The 18,395-nt window shown below is 50.7% G+C and overlaps 1 protein-coding gene across 1 annotated transcript; it reads left to right on the top strand.

Annotated features, from left to right (window-relative positions):
• Positions 1 to 1,479: 1,479 nt before the first annotated feature.
• Positions 1,480 to 17,914, top strand: mast1a (microtubule associated serine/threonine kinase 1a). Its single transcript, XM_062455786.1, has 17 exons — positions 1,480 to 1,562; positions 2,130 to 2,203; positions 3,057 to 3,265; positions 4,324 to 4,462; positions 4,753 to 4,885; positions 6,347 to 6,512; positions 6,991 to 7,092; positions 7,307 to 7,429; positions 7,907 to 8,016; positions 9,899 to 10,059; positions 10,614 to 10,855; positions 11,272 to 11,523; positions 11,811 to 12,040; positions 12,175 to 12,297; positions 12,629 to 12,789; positions 13,063 to 13,250; positions 13,546 to 17,914. Exons 3-17 carry the CDS (start codon positions 3,103 to 3,105, stop codon positions 15,300 to 15,302), a joined length of 4,050 nt encoding a protein of 1,349 aa, XP_062311770.1. The 5' UTR covers positions 1,480 to 1,562; positions 2,130 to 2,203; positions 3,057 to 3,102; the 3' UTR covers positions 15,303 to 17,914.
• Positions 17,915 to 18,395: the final 481 nt, after the last annotated feature.

Raw genomic sequence — 18,395 nt, 5'->3', positions numbered from 1 at the left:
GGGCATGGCGGGGGAGATGGAGGGGGGTGGGAGGGGGGTGTTAGAGAGGGGCACACAAGAGATGGTCGTAGAGAGCAGAAAACGATGGCGCAGTGGAAAACATCAGGAGGGAGGACAGGAAGAGGATAAATTGAAGGAAGAGAGAAAATAGGAGGGGTGGTGGGGGGGTGGAGAGAGGGGGGAAAGGAGTGAGACGGAGAAGACGGAGAGGCTTAGGGAAGCGAGGAGGACAAACGAGAGGGAGCACAAACAAACAAGAGAAAGAATGTCGAGATACGTTTTTTCCGACTCCCCGCCTACCCGCTCCTGCAGCCATTGCTGTCACTCCCAAATCACCATATGTCAAACTCTGCTCCGATCCACTCGACAATCTCCCCCTCCCAGGCGCGCCTGTCAACAGCCTGTTCCGTGGCAGTCTTGAGTTAAATGGGTTAGCATGACTACGACAGTGGCATACGCCCTCGACTTTTTCTCGGTGTTACCTCAGCCAACATTGTGCCCCCTCCGCACACACACACAAACGCACACCGACACCCTCACACACACACACACACACACACACACACACGTTGATAGAGAATGTGAGGGAGTTATGCACACAAACGCACATACAGCCATTCTGAATTCTTTGCACGCACACGCAATTTCACGCCGTCTCACTTCCTCTCCCGCTTCCCCAAAGACAGCCCATGGCGAGAGGGAAGGCGTTGCCAGGGTGACGGTGGTCTTTTTTGTCGTTGTCGCTTTCTTCTCTTCGTCCTCCTGGGACTTTTATTGACACGACTTTTGCAGTGAGCTACAGCAAAGATGTTGACATTACAGTACGCCCTCCTTAGTTGAACACGTCCGCTCGGACGCGGAGAGTCTTGCCTCGTGATTGGATGGAGACCACGGCAGGCCACTCCGGAAATGTAGCTGTCACTGTATTCACCACCGTTCTGGAGAACGAGAGAGGGATTAGCTCATCTGAATAGCCGTCACATCGCAGAGAGCAGACCGGGGGTTTGGAAATTAACGGCATTCAAAAAGTGCGAGGGGAGAGAGAAGGAGAGTGTGAAATAGAGAAAGAGTGGAGGGAGAGAGAGAGGGAGAGAGAGAGAGAGAGAGAGAGAGAGAGGGAGGGAGAGAGAGGGAGGGAGGGAGAGAGAGGGGGGGAGAGAGGGGGGGAGAGGGGGGGGAGAGAGGGAGAGAGGGGGAGGGAGAGAGAGGGGGGGGAGAGAGAGGGGGGGGAGAGAGAGGGGTGAGAGAGAGGGGGAACCGGGAGGCAGGAACTATTAATATATAAACTGTTTGTTTGTCTGTTGTTTGATGTGCTGTTTACCTTCACAGCTGGAAGAGTTGAACTTTAAAGAGTGCCTGTTTGTGTTTCGGTTTTAGCGTGTGTGTGTGAGTGTGTCTGTGTGTTAGTTTGTAAAAGTGCGATCTAAGCGTCCTTGAGAAAGGTTTCTCAGAAAAGCTGAAACGGCGACTTTGCTGTGTTTCTCCATCCAGATATCGTGACGGGCTTGGACAGTTACGACAGTGAGGGACCACACACACCCGAGACCGATGACTCGGCAGAAGTAAGAAACACACAAGGTTGTCATCTACACCAGCCTTTCTCAGGCTTCCTCAGGACTTCCTGCCCTGCATTAGATGTTGCCCTGCTCCGACACACCTGTCTCAAATGAACATGTATCAAGCCCAGCTGGAGCCTGATAACGAGCCCTTCATATGAAGCAGGTGATTTGGAAGAGGGGGAAACATCTCGAATATGCAGGGCAGGGGGGTCCCGAGGACCAGGATTGAAAAAGGCTGGTCTCCGTAATAATCTCATTCGCATACGTTCTCTCACGGACTCACGCGCTCTCTCTCTCCTCTCTCTCTCTCTGTCTCTCTCCCTATCTATCTCCCCTCTCTCTCTGTCTCCCCTCTCTCTCCCCCTCTCTTTCTCCCTATCTCTCTCTCTCCTTAAACACTCATACAGCCACAGTTCAACAGACTTTGTTTCTCAAGGCACATCAGCAAAACAGCGCTGTGAGACGCGTCACGCCTGTGACGCGTGGTGTCGACCCGCTCGTCACCTACGCGTTCTACCAATCTATACTTTCTCACTCTCTTCACACTCTCTCTCTCTCTCTCTCCACCAGGGGAAGGGGAAACTCAAGCCCCCAAGTGAGGGAGACTTCCAAACCATCAAGCTGATAAGCAACGGAGCGTACGGGTGAGCCGCGCCTCCTAGTCCCTCTCTCCAGACGCGAACGCCGTCCCATTACGCAATGTTGCCCTTCTAGTCCTCGACTGTCTGCCGCACGGAATATTCGCATGTCGCTTTTGTCAAAGGGTCCGTTTAAAGGAGGAATGTGTGTAAATGTGACCGCGTAGGAGTGGACAGGTTCGTAAGCGCTTCCCGGCGTTGTCAAGTGTGCACAGACGCGCTACAGGGCCGCCGCTGAACGCGACCCATGGGACTTGACGTGTTGTTCGCATTTTTTCAATTCCGTAAAAAAAGCCCCTCGCGTCCATACAAGTGTCTAGTGATGGGCTAAGCATCAATGTCATAGTTCTCTGATGTGTGCCCTTCTGTACATTTGGCCTTCAGTGTAGTCTACATGGGAAATATCTTTTTTATATGGAAATTGTATAGTTACTGTTACTTTTTCTGTTAAAAATAAATGTTTTTTTTATCTAACTCCAGAGTTAATTTCCTACCTAACTCCAGAGTTCATTTCCTACCTAACTCCAGAATTAATTTCCTACCTAACTCCAGAGTTCATTTCCCACCTAACTCCAGAGTTAATTTCCTACCTAACTCCAGAGTTAATTTACTACCTAACTCCAGAGTTAATTTCCCACCTAACTTCAGAGTTAATTTCCTACCTAACTCCAGAGTTAATTTCCCACCTAACTCCAGAGTTAATTCATTCTATCCCTGACCTGCCATGTCTCTTGCACTGGGCACTCGTAGATGTTGCGAACATGGAATCATCCTAACGCGCGCATCAAACGTCGAACAATTTCTTTCCGCCAATCCTGCCAGTTCACCCGTCTCCCTTCCTCTGACCTCTGACCTCCAGGGCGGTCTACCTGGTGCGGCACCGCGAGACGCGCCAGCGCTTCGCCATGAAGAAGATCAACAAGCAGAACCTGATCCTGAGGAACCAGATCCAGCAGGCCTTCGTGGAGCGAGACATCCTCACCTTCGCCGAGAACCCCTTTGTGGTCTCCATGTTCTGCTCCTTCGAGACGCGCAGGCACCTCTGCATGGTGCTGGAGTACGTGGAAGGTGAAGACGCCCGCACACCTGCACACACACACACACACTGGTGTCGAGTGTGTTATTTGCGCATCCTTTCGCGGGTTGACGCACACACACGTGCCGCGGAAGCGCCCTCTCATGCTCGTGCGAGGGTGCACTTGCACTTTTGGCACGTAACACGGAGACTCTTGCACAGTCACGGCACTAAAAGATCGACGCGCACACACACACACTTGTATCCAGATACATTACATTCTGCAAGGTCACTTTCTCTCCCCTTTGACATTGTCAGCTTCCCTACACAGATCAAACTAGATTGGATATGCTAAGCTATTACTTACACCTAGCCTTCCCGTCTCCAGTTTGGGAAAGGTGAACAACTGTCTGCCTCTCCGCATCGTCAGAATGCTGCTTTGAAGTCAAGCAAGTGGCCTGAGACATTAGTTGTCTCGCAATAGCCAATAGTGCTGAGGTTAAAACAAGTTCAGTTCTCACACACACACACACACATGACCAGACACACGTACACACACCAGCAACCCAGGTCCAATTCATCTTCACTTAAGAGCTTGTGTATGAGGTGCCAGAGGGCAGTTTTTGTTGCCGCCGCCGCGACTAACAGATAATTTTTCTCCCGGCTGTTAGTCGGAGAGCGCTGCAGACACAGAGACACACTGGGGCGTGACGGAGAGCTAGCGTGACTCATCCGTCACGGCGCCAAAGACAGGCTCCAGTACAGAGGGGGATATAGGAGGATAACCAGCCAAGACAAACAAACACTGATACACGCTCACTGGGAATAGACAATTCCTGTCAGGGTCGTCTCTCAGCTTGAAAAAAGTTGGCCTAAGACTAGAGGGCGCTGTGGAGTCCAACATGGCTGTCCTAAATAGCGGAACAGCGTTTAGCGAGAGCCTACCTAGCTCCGATACGTAATGTTGTGCCAAGCAGTTAGCGTCATGCTAAAACCAATAATACGTATTTTCCATTGTATGTTAATGTGAACACTCTCGCCAGTTACCGCAGTGATTTGCCAACGGTGTAGCTTCATAGGGTGTCTTGTTATGTGGGTTGACCCCCCCTAGGTGGTGACTGTGCCACCCTGTTGAAGAACATTGGGGCTCTGCCCGTGGAACTGGCACGGATGTATTTTGCTGAGACAGTACTGGCGCTGGAGTACATCCACAACTATGGCATCGTGCACCGCGACCTCAAGCCCGACAAGTGAGTATCGCCACCAAGGGGCTGGGAGTATTAACTGCATGACAGACCACGGCCTTCCCTTTTACGCATAGTGTTTCTTATAAGAGAATGCCAAATTTAGGTAGCAGTTATGAAAGTAGAAGTTACTTTACTATCTTACCGAAGGAATTAAAGGTGCGCTCGTCCAGTTTTGTGTTCGGAGCATTTCACAAATGTGTGTTGTCGTTTTGAGTGATGGTCTCTCACATTTTGCAATGGACGGTCTTCCAAGGTACATGTCTAAAGGCTGAATCTGTCTTTGTTTTGTCCAGTCTTCTGATCACATCCATGGGCCACATCAAGCTGACAGACTTCGGCCTGTCCAAGATGGGGCTCATGAGCCTGACCACCAACCTGTACGAGGGCCACATCGAGAAGGACGCCAGGGAGTTCCTGGACAAGCAGGTAGCCACACGGACGGCGCTGTGTGGATGCCAGGGGCGTAGCCAGAATTGTATTTTTTGGGGGGGGGTCCCATCTTAAAATGAGGGGGCCTTCTTTTGTAAGCCATCAGAAATCTGGGGGCCAGACATGTACAAGAGGGGGGCCTAGTCCCCCTCACGGTGAACGTGACACCAGTAGCGGGCAGGATGGTTTGGGCCGAATTGGAACGTGTAGTTTGCTCTTCAAAGTTTGAAATAATACGTTTGTGATTCTGGGTGCTTCTCTCCAAACAAACAAAACTACCAGAGAATGATTCAGGACAGAAGGCGCCCTGCTTGTTTTTACCTCTGAACGTTGTGTACCGTTTGTAAACAGCAGACTGAAGAGGCGAGTGGCGGTCTGCTCTGTTGATTGGAGGCCAAATCATGCTGCACACAGTGAATACAAAACGCCAGTCATTCAGCGAAACACAAATAATGACCCCCCCCTGAAAAAAAGGAATAATAAATATCCCATCCGTGAGTAAATGGGGGAATTATCTTCTCACCAGGTTCCTATTTAGGTCGTATTTCTGTAATTATAGTTTTTTGTTTTATTCACCAAATTAAAACCGTTCCCCTAATTAACTACAGCGGCCAATGTGTTCAGAACACCAGGCAGCTGCTTCTCTGTAACGCACCCTTTCTGCATATGAAACAGATGACAGGAGAAGCTTTCATCTCTCAGAAGGTGAATTCTGATTAGAGCTGTGTTCAACTCACCGGCAAGTAATGATGTTTCCCACTGAGTTTCTTTCGTATTTCAACACATTGCCAAATTAGGATTGCTAGCTCTGATTACCAGAATCACCATCTGGGTTAGGAAGTGCTGTGCTGTCGCGGAGAGGTTGTTTTTTTTGCATGGTGAAGTGGACCCTATGGAAGTACTGCTCAAGTCATGTGGCGTTCAAAAACATGGGTGTTCTGTGAAGGTTGATGATTTTTTTGTCTAACTGTAAATAAGAACCGCTGCCAAAGGTTAGCTGAGGGCCTCCAAGTACCATTACACGTGTGGATGTTTTTCACGCACATCAGCAACGGTGCCTCTCCGTGGCTCTGATCTCCCGACTGCACGTGATTGGTCCGTAATCATGGTCCATTTCGGTCGTGACCTCTCATTGGTTCGTCCTCCGTCCCATCCCCTTGGGCCTAAGTGCCAAACCAACACGCCGTCAAATCATCATCGTTTATTCGCACGGCTCTTTTTTTTTTTTTTTTACACGCGCATCTCACAAAAGGCCTCACGGATCTGCACCGCCACGCAGCGTACACACTCACAGAATAAGAGGGAAACCCCTCAGGGAGGGAAGGAATAGGAAAAACAGGAGTCATTCGTCGAGGGGTGCTTGACGACACTGTCTGAACCGGGGTCCGCGGTACGAGTCCACCTGTCACCGCTGGATCCCGGGGTCCTCTGACCCCAGCCGTCCTCGTCCTCCTCCAGGTGTGCGGGACCCCGGAGTACATCGCCCCGGAGGTGATCCTGAGGCAGGGCTACGGCAAGCCGGTGGACTGGTGGTCCATGGGCATCATCTTGTACGAGTTCCTGGTGGGCTGCGTGCCCTTCTTCGGAGACACGCCCGAGGAACTGTTCGGACAGGTCATCACCGGTACGGAGAGCTGGGGGCGGGGGGTGTATGCGGGGGGGGGGGGGGGGGGGGGCTTACATGAACCTTTTAGACATTCAACAGATGCTTTTCTCCACAGCACTTAAAGGAAGAGTTCAACCAAATAAGCTACAACGGTTATTCTTTTATCCAAACTTGTTTTGGAGCGTCTGGTTGTTTACATTGTTGCACTGCCTACGTCACTCTTACAATGTAACAACCAACAACTGTATGGGACTGCTTTCCTGGGCCTTGCTGTCTGTTTGTTTATTCTCTCTGTATGACTCACTGTGTGTGTGTGTGTGTGTGTGTCTTTGTGTGCGTGTCTGTGGGTGTGCCTGCGTGTGCGTGTCTGTGTGTGCGTCTGTGTGTGTGTGTCTGTCTGTGTGTGTGTGTGTGTGTGCGCATCTCTGTGCGTGTGTGTCTGTCTGTCTGTCTGTCTGTGTGTGTCTGTCGGTGTGGGTGTGTGTGTGTGTGTCAGATGACATTGTGTGGCCTGACGGTGAAGAGGCCCTGCCTGCAGACGCTCAGGGTCTGATCTCCACTCTCCTGCAGACCAACCCACTCATGAGGCTGGGGACAGGTACTGCAACGCACACACACCTTTCCCCCCGTCCTTCTCCGCTGTCACTCGCATCCGTTCCCATCCCCGTCATTTCTACTTCCCGTTAAACTCCACATGCCATTGGTCCACCTACTCTGGCCCCGGCCAACCACGTCAAAACAACCCGTTCACGATAGATCTCCTCTCGTCGTTTCTCCAACTCGATCTGGCGTGGGTCCTCCGCAACCACCAGGGGGAGCGTTCGAGGTGAAGCAGCACTCGTTCTTCACGGAGCTGGACTGGAACAGTCTGCTGAGGCAGAAGGCCGAGTTCATCCCTCACCTGGAGTCGGAGGAGGACACCAGCTACTTTGACAGTGAGGCCCTCGTCTGTTGTCCTCGTTTGGGAAATAGATACGGGCTCAGGGACATTGTTTGGTTTCAAATATGGGTGGGGCTTTTTTGTCGTAACTGAAGATGCGGCCATAAATATGATTTTCTTTTATATAAAGTGGGTGGGACAGGTTTGTCATTTTACAAAGTGTATCCCATCCATGTATAATGAAACCTACGGCCCTGCGAGGGTTTATGTAAACTGGCACAATAAAATGGATGCCTGATCCTGGACTTGTTTGGTAATGGATTGTCAGCGATTTCTTCGAAATATGCATTCAAAATGGCCTCTGGATCTTGGTTTTAATTACCACTTGATGACAACTTGTGAATTGTATTCCCATTAATAAATAATGCGTTTGACCTCTGTGTCGACTGAAATGTTTACCTCACTCTCTGAAACTTTGTTTCTTTCTTTCTTCATTCCTTCTCTCTCTCTCTCCCCCCCTCTGTCGTCTCAGCTCGCTCGGAGCGCTACCGCCACATCAACACGTACGAGGAGGATGACACGAACGATGACGAGCCGGTGGAGATCAGACAGTTCTCCTCCTGCTCGCCCCGCTTCAGCAAGGTCAGACTGGCCCCAGAGCACGCCTCGCTCTCTCCCCGTCTCTCTTTCTTTCTTCTCTCTCTCTATACAAAGCTCTCCTCTGTCTCTTTCAAAGCTCTCTGTCTCTTTCATTTCCCCCTCCCTCCCCCCTCTCTCTCCCTTCCTCCCCCCTCTCTCTCTCCCCCCCCCTCTCTCTCTCTCCCCTCCCCCCCCTCTCTCTCTCCCTCTCTCCCCTCCCCCCCCTCTCTCTCTCCCTCTCTCCCACCTCTCTCTCTCTCTCTCTCTCTCTCTCTCTCTCTCTCTCTCTCTCTCTCTGTATTGTCTCTTCTCACCTCTGGGTGCCTTCTCCTTTTACACACTTTCGCCAGAAGTGTGTAAAAGTCTCCTTCTGATCTGCCTTCTTTTCTCACCTCCTGCTGACTGACTATTCTCTCTCTCTCTCTCTCTCTCTCTCTCTCTCTCTCTCTCTCTCTCTGTCTCTCTCTCTCTTGCCTTAATTCTTTTTTTCTTTTTTTCACAGTCATCTCTTTTATCTGACCTCCTTTCTTTCTCCGTTCCTTCTCTCTTTTTACATTACATTCTGGTCTTCTTTCCGTTCCGACCTTGGTTCCAGGGTTCATCCCTTCGCTCGCTCTCACCTTCCGTTTCCCCTCTCATCACCCGCTGTCCATCTTTGATGTTCTCTCGCTCTCCTTTCGCTCTTTCTAGTCCTCTCTCCCGTGACCCTCCTTCACACCCTTCATACATGCTTACCCCCACTCATCTGTGTGTGTGTGTGTGTGTGTGTGTGTGTGTGTGTGTGAGTGTGAGTGAGTGTGTGGGTCTCAGAGTGGGTGTGTGGATGTTTGTGTCTGTGTGTGTGTGTGATAGCGTGAGTGTGTGTGTGTGAGTGTGTGGGTCTCAGAGTGGGTGTGTGGATGTTTGTGTCTGTGTGTGTGTGTGTGTGTGTGTGTGTGATAGCGTGAGTGTGTGGGTCTCAGTGAGTGTGTGGATGTTTGTGTGTGTGTGTGATAGCGTGACTGTGTGTGTGGGTCTCAGTGTGTGCGTGTGTGCGCGTGTGCGCGCGTGTGTGTGTGTGTGTGTGTGTGTGTGTGTGTGTGAAAGAGCTGTTGAGTCACCCTGGGTGCTAGCTCCAGCACCACTACACTGTTGGAGACCGTTGAGTGGCCTTGTAAAGAGCAAGCATGTAAACCAAGCACACAAACAAACACACGGTATACGCATGACACAAACACACACGGCACGTGTGCAGGAACACTCAGCGTATTCACGGGTGAAGGGTACACTTGAAACACGGCACTTCCAGAGACAATTCTGCCTTCCTTGCAGTTCAGCGAAGAATGAATACATAGAGCTGTCGTCCTGTCCGTTCTCTCTTTTGTAACTTACTGCAAAAGTATAGAGAAGACCGTCGATCAATGTCACTTGCCGTTCAGATATAACGGTTTAGGTTCAATGGTAAACGCACAGAGCCTTCATACAGCGTTAACACGGAGGAATCTTACCACAGCAATTATTGTGATTATCTAAGTGTGTCGGTCGTTGGTGTCTTTGCTGTCGCCGGTGTTACCATGGCACACTGTTACCATGGCACGCTGTTAAGTGCTAGTTCTACATCTATTCGTATCTTGGTTGTGTGTGTGTGTGTGTTTACCTGTGTGTGTGTATGAAGCATGCTTTCTATGTGTATGGCTCAATTCCACACACATCCTACCTTATTATGTTAACGCCGATCCTGCTGTTAGGCTCAGATTATTAAATTATTGTTAATGCTTTTATATCGGATTACCATCACATAAAGAGTGGTAAACATTTAGCACCTCCCCCCCCCCCATCCCCCACCCAAACTACGCCCCTTTGTGTGAGTGTAAAATCCCCCCTGTCTCTGTGGCGCCCCCTGCAGGTGTACAGCAGTATGGAGCACCTGTCCCAGCTGGAGCAGAAGGCCCCGTCGGTGACCCGGCGGGAGCACAAGGGCCCCAGGGAGGACAAGGTGTCTAAGAGAGAGAGCCTGGGCAGCTTCACCATGAGGGACAAGAGCTGGAGGACAGGCTCCCCGGAGATGTGAGTGGGGAGGGAGGGAGGTGAAGGAAGGGAAGGAGGGAGTTTGTCTCTCTGTCCCCCTACCTGTCTGTATATCTGCTTTTGCCTGTGTCTTTCTGTCTGCCTTATTCTGCTGTATACAGTGGAGAGGATCAGGCCCAAGAGCTCTATGTACCTGTCCTTGCGCTGGTCTCAGATGATCAAATAAATCTAACTAGAGACTTCACACTCAATCGAGTCAATAATAGACCTGCTCAGTCGCGCTTCTTAGAGCTGAGCTCGGCGCACGGCTGCCACAAATCCAGCTCTCACACACAGGTGTCAGGCTGCTTAGCAGCTTCCTGTTTAAGATCTTTCACTGGGTTGCCCTCAAAGAGAACCTAAATAAACTGAGGCTTATTGTTGACGTTATAGCGTCATCATTTGTTGTTGTTGTTGTCAAGAAATAGGGTAAAATCCGCATTCGGAACACTAGACCAAACCGTATCATGTTGTCGCTCGACAGATATTTTTAGAACAAGCTTTGTGATTGAAGGCGGCCATTTTGTCCCCCGTCTCCCCCGCACCCCCTCTAGGAAGCGCCTGTCCTGCTCCGAGTCTCTCTACTCGGAGGGAGACTCCAGCCCCCCCCTGGGTGCCCGGCGTCGTTTCTCCGCCCTCATGGACACGCACCGCTTCGCCTCGCCCCCGGAGGGCGACCCGGACCCCCTGACCCGGCAGACGCCCGTCAAGGCGCGGGGGACGTCCCTGGACGGCGCTCCCTCGCCCTGCCTCCCGCAGGAGCACCGCAACACCTTCAGGGAGGGGGGCACGGGAGGTGAGGCTGGGAGAGGGAGGGGGGGTGTGGTAGGTGAGGCTGGGGGGGGGGAGGTGAGGCTGGGGGGAGGGGGGGTGGAAGGTGAGGAGAGGAGTGTGCGTGCGTGCGTGCGTGTGTGTGTGTGTGTGAGAAGAAAGTGTAAGAGGGAAAGTGATAGAAAGTGAAAGGGGTGCCGGGGTGAGAACTGTCAGGGAGCTGCGGGGGACGACGGGAGGTGGAGAAAAGAAGGGAGGGGGCGAGAAGGAGAGGGAACACGCTTGCTTGCTTGCGTGGATACGAGGAGACATGTCCGATTCCAGGCTATTTTCACCTAACTTGACCTGCTGTAACCAGTTGGTGACCAGTCGGTAATGGAGCTGGAAGTCATTCTTTATATTAGTTTGCCTACTTCAACCACTGTATCCTTAAACCCTTAGACAAACCGCTGAGACCCGTCGACACAGCCGCCCCTACGACCACCCCCACCACCCCAGGACCCGCCTCGGCCAATCGGGACATAGCCACGCCCACATATGACCCCTTGGGGCCGAGGGCGACCAACGACCTGGTGTTGCGTCGGGCAAGACACCAGCAGATGTCCGGAGACGGAGAGAAACGCAACTCGCGCGCCGGCAACAAGGTCATCAAGTCGGCGTCGGCGACGGCGCTGTCGGTCATCATACCTGCAGGTGAGAGGAGATGGAATGCGCGGCCGTTGCCGTCGTTGTCTGTTAGCTTGCGGCGCGTGGCATTAGCTCCACGCCCACGCTGCGGTATTGGTTATGCAAAAGGCTTTTCCTTAGGGGTTTGCTGAACTAACAACCGTTGTTTTTCTTTTCTTTTTTTCCTTGACGTCACACCTCCACTCTTCTTTTTGTTTTCCCGCCCGGTTCTTTCTCGTCCTCTCCATCTCTCCTCCTCCTTTCTCCTCACCCACTTTCTCTCTGGCCCCCTTTCCGACCTCCCCCCCCTGCAGTAGAGCAGCACGCCAGCTCCCCCCTGGCCAGCCCCATGTCGCCCCGCTCGCTCTCCTCCAACCCCTCGTCGCGGGACTCCTCGCCCAGCCGGGACTTCTGCCCAGCGGTCAGCGTGCTGCGCTCGCCCATCACCATCCAGCGCTCGGGGAAGAAGTACGGCTTCACGCTGCGCGCCATCCGCGTCTACATGGGCGACACGGACATCTACAGCGTCCACCACATCGTCTGGGTGAGAGAGGGGGCGGGACTTAAGGCCGCGTGGAACCTATGGGACTCGATTCTCGGTGCGCCCGGAAGATTCCCGTTGGTTTCCTCAACCCGGTCGTTTGTTCGTGTGCGTGTGTGTGTTTGGTCCAATTGCAGCACGTGGAGGACGAAGGCCCCGCCCAGGAGGCGGGACTGTGCGCCGGTGACCTCATCACCCATGTGAACGGAGAGTCGGTCCACGGGCTGGTCCACACAGAGGTGGTGGAGCTCATTCTCAAGGTAATTTTTCAGGATTTCACCCGGAACCACCGACTTAGACATTTTCTGCTTCTTTCTATTCAATTTGTTGGGCTATTTTGCGTCTTAATGCTACTCGGTGCAATTTCCACTCAGGGGATTAACACAACACTACTTTACTCTTTTTATCAATGTATTATCATTTTTTTCATTCAACAAATGTTCATTCCAAGCTATTCGAGGCACCCCCCTCCCCCTACTTAGAAGGCCCCGGTGTGCCATTGACCTCTGTAGATCTCAGAACAGTGTTGTGTGTGAACAGTGGTCCCTGCTGGAACTCTTACACAGTGTCCATACTTGGTCCCTTACCCAGAGTGGTAACAAGGTGACCGTGACCACCACGCCGTTCGAGAACACCTCCATCAAAGTGGGCCCGGCCCGCAAGGCCAGCTACAAGTGTAAGATGGCGCGGCGCAGCAAGAGGACTCCGGGAAAGGAAGGCCAGGAGAGGTATGACATAGCACAGGCTCACAGGTGGGGTATTCTCTAATAGGTCCCGTTTTACTAACACAAGGTCTGTTTTACGTGCGTGTCGGAAATACCGGAACGTGTGTCGCGAAATCGTCAACGGTTGTTTGGAAGTGATTGTGTTTTTCGATATGGTGTGTTACAGTGTTGTTTATGGTCATCTTTTTTTGTACAACTTTTCTCGCTTCCTTCCGTTGATCTATTTCCTCCTCTTCCTCCCCCTTTCCTTTTTCCTCTCTTCCCTCCCCCCTCTCCCCCTCCATCCTTCCCTCCCCCCAGTAAAAAGCGCAACTCCCTCTTCAGGAAGATCACCAAGCAGTCCAACCTGCTGCACACCAGCCGCAGCCTGTCCTCCCTCAACCGCTCTCTCTCCTCCAGTGACAGTCTACCTGGCTCGCCCACACACAGTCTGTCTGCCCGATCCCCGACACAGGGCTACAGGTCAACCCCAGAGACGTCTTATCTGGGTCAGTACTGGCTTGGGAGTCGGGGTTTGGTGGAGGACAGGGTTAGAGGGTGACATTTTAATCCGAGAACGAGTATTAACTAGGTTAGGAATATTGAAAGTCAGCGCAGCTGTTTGTAGCCTAGAAGCCATAGGTGCAGTTATAGCAGTTATACATGAACCGGCTCAGCCATAACATACCTTGGAACCGTCCAAATGTCTGACGCCATTTGTATTCAGTTCTCCTCTCCTAATTCTTCTCTCCTTTTCCTCCTCCCCCTTTCCGCCTGCCTCTGCCCCCCCCCCCCCAACAGCAGGTGCATCGTCCCAGAGCTCCTCCCCCGCCTCCAGTACCCCCAACTCCCCCGCCGCCTCCCAGCACATGCGCCCCAGCTCCCTGCACGGCCTCTCCCCCAAGCTCCACCGCCAGTACCGCTCGGCCCGCTGCAAGTCCGCCGGAAACATCCCCCTCTCCCCGCTGGCCCACACCCCCTCCCCCACCCAGTCCTCCCCGCCGCCCCTGCCGGGCCACACGGTGGGCAGCTCCAACACCACCCAGACCTTCCCCGCCAAGCTCCACTCCTCGCCCCCCGTGGTGCGCCCGCGCCCCAAGAGCGCCGAGCCGCCGCGCTCGCCCCTGCTCAAGCGCGTCCAGTCGGCGGAGAAGCTCGGCTCGCCGCTGACCCAGTCGGGGTCCGGGAGCGGCGGGCTGGGCGGTCCGCTGCGCAAGCACAGCCTGGAGGTCCAGCACTCGGACTACCGCAAGGACGCCTTCCTGCACGGCGAGGTGGGGCTCCAGAGTCTGCTGGAGACGGACGGGGAGAGTCTGCCGCCCAACCCCCCGCCGCTCCCCTCCGGGCCGCTCTCCCCCGCCTCGCCCGCCACCACGCCCGAAACGGGTGTGCTCAAGCCGGTGAGGAAGCTGGGGAGGCAGGAGTCGCCGTTGAGCCGGGACGCCCTGCTGGCCGGGAGAGAGAGGGAGCGAGAGAGGGAGCGAGAGAGGGAGCGAGAGAGGGAGCGAGAGAGCAGGACGGCGTTGGAGAAATCGCCCAATCGTGTTGGGGCCGTGGACTCCCAGTCGTCCCTAGCCAGAAAACCCTCAAATAGTGAGTTGTCCTTAGGCCTGCTGTCTAGTTCAGGTCCAAAACTACAATCCTCAAGTGTGGAATCCACTAAAACTACAACTCACAGTATCCAAAGTAAGACAGCAGCAGGAAGTCTTGTAGGTCTAAAAGGCCCAGAGAAAAACATTTTTGGCCAGCAACTAGACACCAAGGTAGCCGCTAGTGCTAACGCTAACAATGTTAGCATGAAAGACCACCAGGAGAAGCAAGGGGTTAAACCTGAGCCAAAGCAGGATACAGATATCAAGGGATGCCCTCTTAGGCCTAGCCTGCCCAGTGGTGGTATAACCAAGGGCACTACCTTTACCCCCGAAAGAGGAGGTAGCGTGGCTACATCATCAGCTTCTGGGCTAACAAGCGTTAGTAAAACATCTAAAATACCAGGGATAGGAGAGAGCCTGAGAAAGAGTGGAGGGGAGAGTAATGATAGAACTTCAGACCTGGGGTCCAGGAGCCCCAAACTGCCAGCTAGGGCCCTGGCTCCGGCTGTCCCTCCCCACGGCCAGCCCCTCTCCCTGGGCAAGGTGAGGCAGGGCCTGGGCCCCGTCAACTGCTACCGTGGAACTCTGGACTGGGACGACAAGTGTCGCCTGGAGGTGGTGGAGGAGCACTCCCCCTCCCCCTCCCCTTCCCCCACAGCCGTCACCCCCTCCCTCTGCGGCCCTTCCCTCTGCAAGTCACGCCCCGTCTCCCCCGGCGACAAGACCAGCTTTGTCACCCAGCTCACCGCTGCGGCCAAGAACGTCCTGGGCCCCATCAAGATTAGCTCCCAGGAGGGGCCCAAGGCTAAGGACGTGCCCAAGATGGTTGAGGAGAAGCAGGCAAGTGTGGTAGGAAAGTCTGAGGCTTCGCCTGGAGGCCGTCAGGGGCCGCCAGTAGTGGCCCAAGCTCCAGCCAAGTCTAACACACAGCCTGAGAAAGCACCCACAGGTTGCACCCCCTCCAAATGATGGACCTGTTGTCTAAACGGAAGGAAAACGAACTGAGATGGATAGAACGAAAATGCCTTTTTTTGGAGTTTGGGAACAATGTTAAGTCAAGCACTTAAAAAAGGAACATTCCACTTTAAGATAAAATCTAAACATGGTATTTATTGACTCTAATCTAAAACCATGGTGGGTGATGAAATCTATTGTAAAGGTGCTTGTATGTTCGTTTTGTATGGTACAGTATATATATATATATATATATATATATATATATATATATATATATACAGTATAAGAAGATGCTCCGCATTATGTATTAGATTATTATGTGTGTGTGTGTGTGTGTGAATGCATGTATTGAGGTGTGTGTGTACGTTCGTCAGTGTGAGTTTGTTGTTTGGAAAAAAAGGAGCGAAAAGTGCTTTACCGATCAATACATGCTGAATACTGTGAAAACCAAATCCAGTTTGACACTACCACCGTAACCAATGGCGACCAACCACTTCCGTCTCAGCCAATCGTAGGACAGCTGAGGTCAAACGGAGGCACAATCAAACCTTGACATGCACTTAACTTAACGGGAAAACAAAAACAACAACATACAATCAAGATAACTAGCCTGATATTCACATGCACTGAATCCCTCACTCTCAGTTGATTTGCATAGCCGCATTCTGTATTCTGTCAGTGAACGCTGTTGAAAATCGCCGTGAAATCGAGGGGGTGGGGCGGAATAACCGTGAGTCTATTTTCAGTGCTTCTCGAAGACTGCGGTGCATAAAGTGTCCTGTTTCAGAGTGAAGCTGGTCTGACAGAGCCCAGCCCAGGCGCTTATCTCTACAGCACAGGAGGGCCACCACAGGCCTGCCTTGACAGCTACACACACACACACAATACACACACAATACCAGGAGTTAGTTGCATCAGCTGAGCTGATTTTCCTGCATTAAAATTCAGATCCTGGTGTGTGTGTTTGTTTGTGTGTGTGTGTGTGGACTGGCAGACTACTGGAGCAGTCACATTCCACGTCCACATGGGATGATCGCTCAGTTGGAAGACAGGTATCAGAAACCCAGCTGAACAGAAACAGACCACATTCAACATCCAATCAAATCTTCACTTCTGTTGAACTGGGAACAATCTTCTTCTACCTGACCATCAAATTGTACTGGTTCAGTGAAGACATGACTGTAAATATCTGTAAAATGGAAAGATGTTCTAGATGCAGAACTATTTATACTCTTACCTTCTCATCCTAGCGTCAAGTTGCTGGCATGCTTACATGACAATTTAATTTTGAACCAAAAAGTGAATGAAGGTGGAAATGGATGTACATTTACATTTAGTCATTTAGCAGACGCTCTTATCCAGAGTGACTTACAGTAAGTACAGGGACATTCCCCCGAGGCAAGAAGGGTGAAGTGCCTTGCCCAAGGACACAACGTCAGTTGGCATGACCGGGAATCGAACTGGCAACCTTCGGATTACTAGCCCGACTCCCTCACCGCTCAGCCAACTGACCCCCCGGATGTAGCACATTGACTTTCATGACTGTAGGTTAAAAAGGGCTGAGTGGCTAAAATCGGTTTTCTTCTCGTTCGATGTCAGGTATAGGAACCACTGTATGACTGGCTGACATTTTTTCTATCCACACTTTTTTTCATATTAGATGTCTATGTTTCCCTTTTGGTGTCAAAGAAATGCTCTGTAATTTTTCAATTGACTGTGTAGTGATATATCTGGTAAGATCACACTGTGCAAGAGTTCCATCCCATTACAACTCACTTCTCTTCCTTAGTTGTTTCCTCAACCCTCATACACACTTATGCAAATGACTGGCAAAAAAAAAGATTATTCGTCCTCAGATGACAGGTATCACCTATTTAAATTAGTCCCAAGAAATCGTTTACAGTGCAAAATTGGAGTGAAACATTTTATGGCGATATGCAAGTTCTCATGCATTTTGACTATTATTCAATAGGCAGATTGTATGTGAAACAATACTGCCCTCTTGTGGTATACAATTATAATTGTTTAATGTAATACCATGTAATGTCTGTAGCAAAATGGACTTTATCACTACATTATATCGGAGAGAGCTACAGTTTGTTGTGTTAGGTCAAAGTCATTGATATTGCAGGATAGGTTTAGGAGTAGTGTGTTATTGAATATGCATACTTTATGTTTTGGTACAGGAACTGGAATATTGACCGTGATTATCAAATATGAAGGAATCATTCCATTTTATCGTTGTATTAGTAACTGTTCTCTCAATTGTTCTTATGTGACTGTTAGTTCTACCTTATAAAATGGAGTAAGAAAACGTTTTTTATCATATATAATATAGACAACCTTCAACAATGAGCTTTGTTGCGTTATATGATGAAAGAAGCTTCAGTTGTTTGGGTTGTGTTATCTAGGTCATAATATATGACAAAATACACTTATTAAGGAATGGTCAGGCACACCACTCGTGTACATGTAACGGTAAGCGTTTTTAAGATAAATGGCAAATGTAGAGATACATTTCATATGTTGTTGGTAAATATTGCTACCAGGAATCTTTATCATGATTAAGAGGAGTGGTATGAAATGCACTTTATTTTCAAACATAATTTATTCATTTACAAGTATACTTGTTTGGTCTGTAGTTATTTATGATCTTTAAGAAAAAGAACATATACCTTATGACACAAATCAACCAATCCAATTTGTTCAGGAAGACCACAACGATAAATTGTACTAGTCACTCCCATGATTTTTAATAGTTTAATTTAAAGACAGTATAATAACATTCCTCCTTTCTATTTACTCTCGAAATGTATTTATTTGTATTCTGGGGCACTTTTGTTTTAATAGATGTAAGTTAAATGCAGACACCTGAAGTGCAGTATGTGTAATAAAATTCTGAGAAGTAACCCGACGTTTATTGTCATTCTTTGAACTGATGTCTCAGGGTCATTCATGAAAATTCTGAATGTAAATATTGAACTTCATACCGTCTGTTCCCACTCTTTGCAAGCACTTACTCATGACCTTTATTTCATTCACTGAGGCAGGGACGTCAGACGTTATATAATTACTGTAAAACGTAAGCCAATAAATGTTGTGGTA

The sequence above is a fragment of the Osmerus eperlanus genome, unplaced genomic scaffold (genome assembly GCF_963692335.1).
Source record: "Osmerus eperlanus unplaced genomic scaffold, fOsmEpe2.1 SCAFFOLD_279, whole genome shotgun sequence".
Lineage (NCBI taxonomy): Eukaryota > Metazoa > Chordata > Actinopteri > Osmeriformes > Osmeridae > Osmerus > Osmerus eperlanus.
The sequence above is the reverse complement of the archived record's forward strand: the minus strand, read 5'-3'. Positions and strand labels throughout refer to the sequence as shown.

Excerpts from the sequence above, each read along its gene's own strand:
- mast1a (XM_062455786.1), top strand. The coding sequence starts at position 3,103 with ATGAAGAAGATCAACAAGCAGAACCTGATCCTGAGGAACCAGATCCAG. Across the intron at positions 3,266-4,323 it reads GGTGCTGGAGTACGTGGAAG|GTGGTGACTGTGCCACCCTG; the intron begins GTGAAGACGCCC and ends GACCCCCCCTAG. Across the intron at positions 11,524-11,810 it reads GTCGGTCATCATACCTGCAG|TAGAGCAGCACGCCAGCTCC; the intron begins GTGAGAGGAGAT and ends CCCCCCCTGCAG.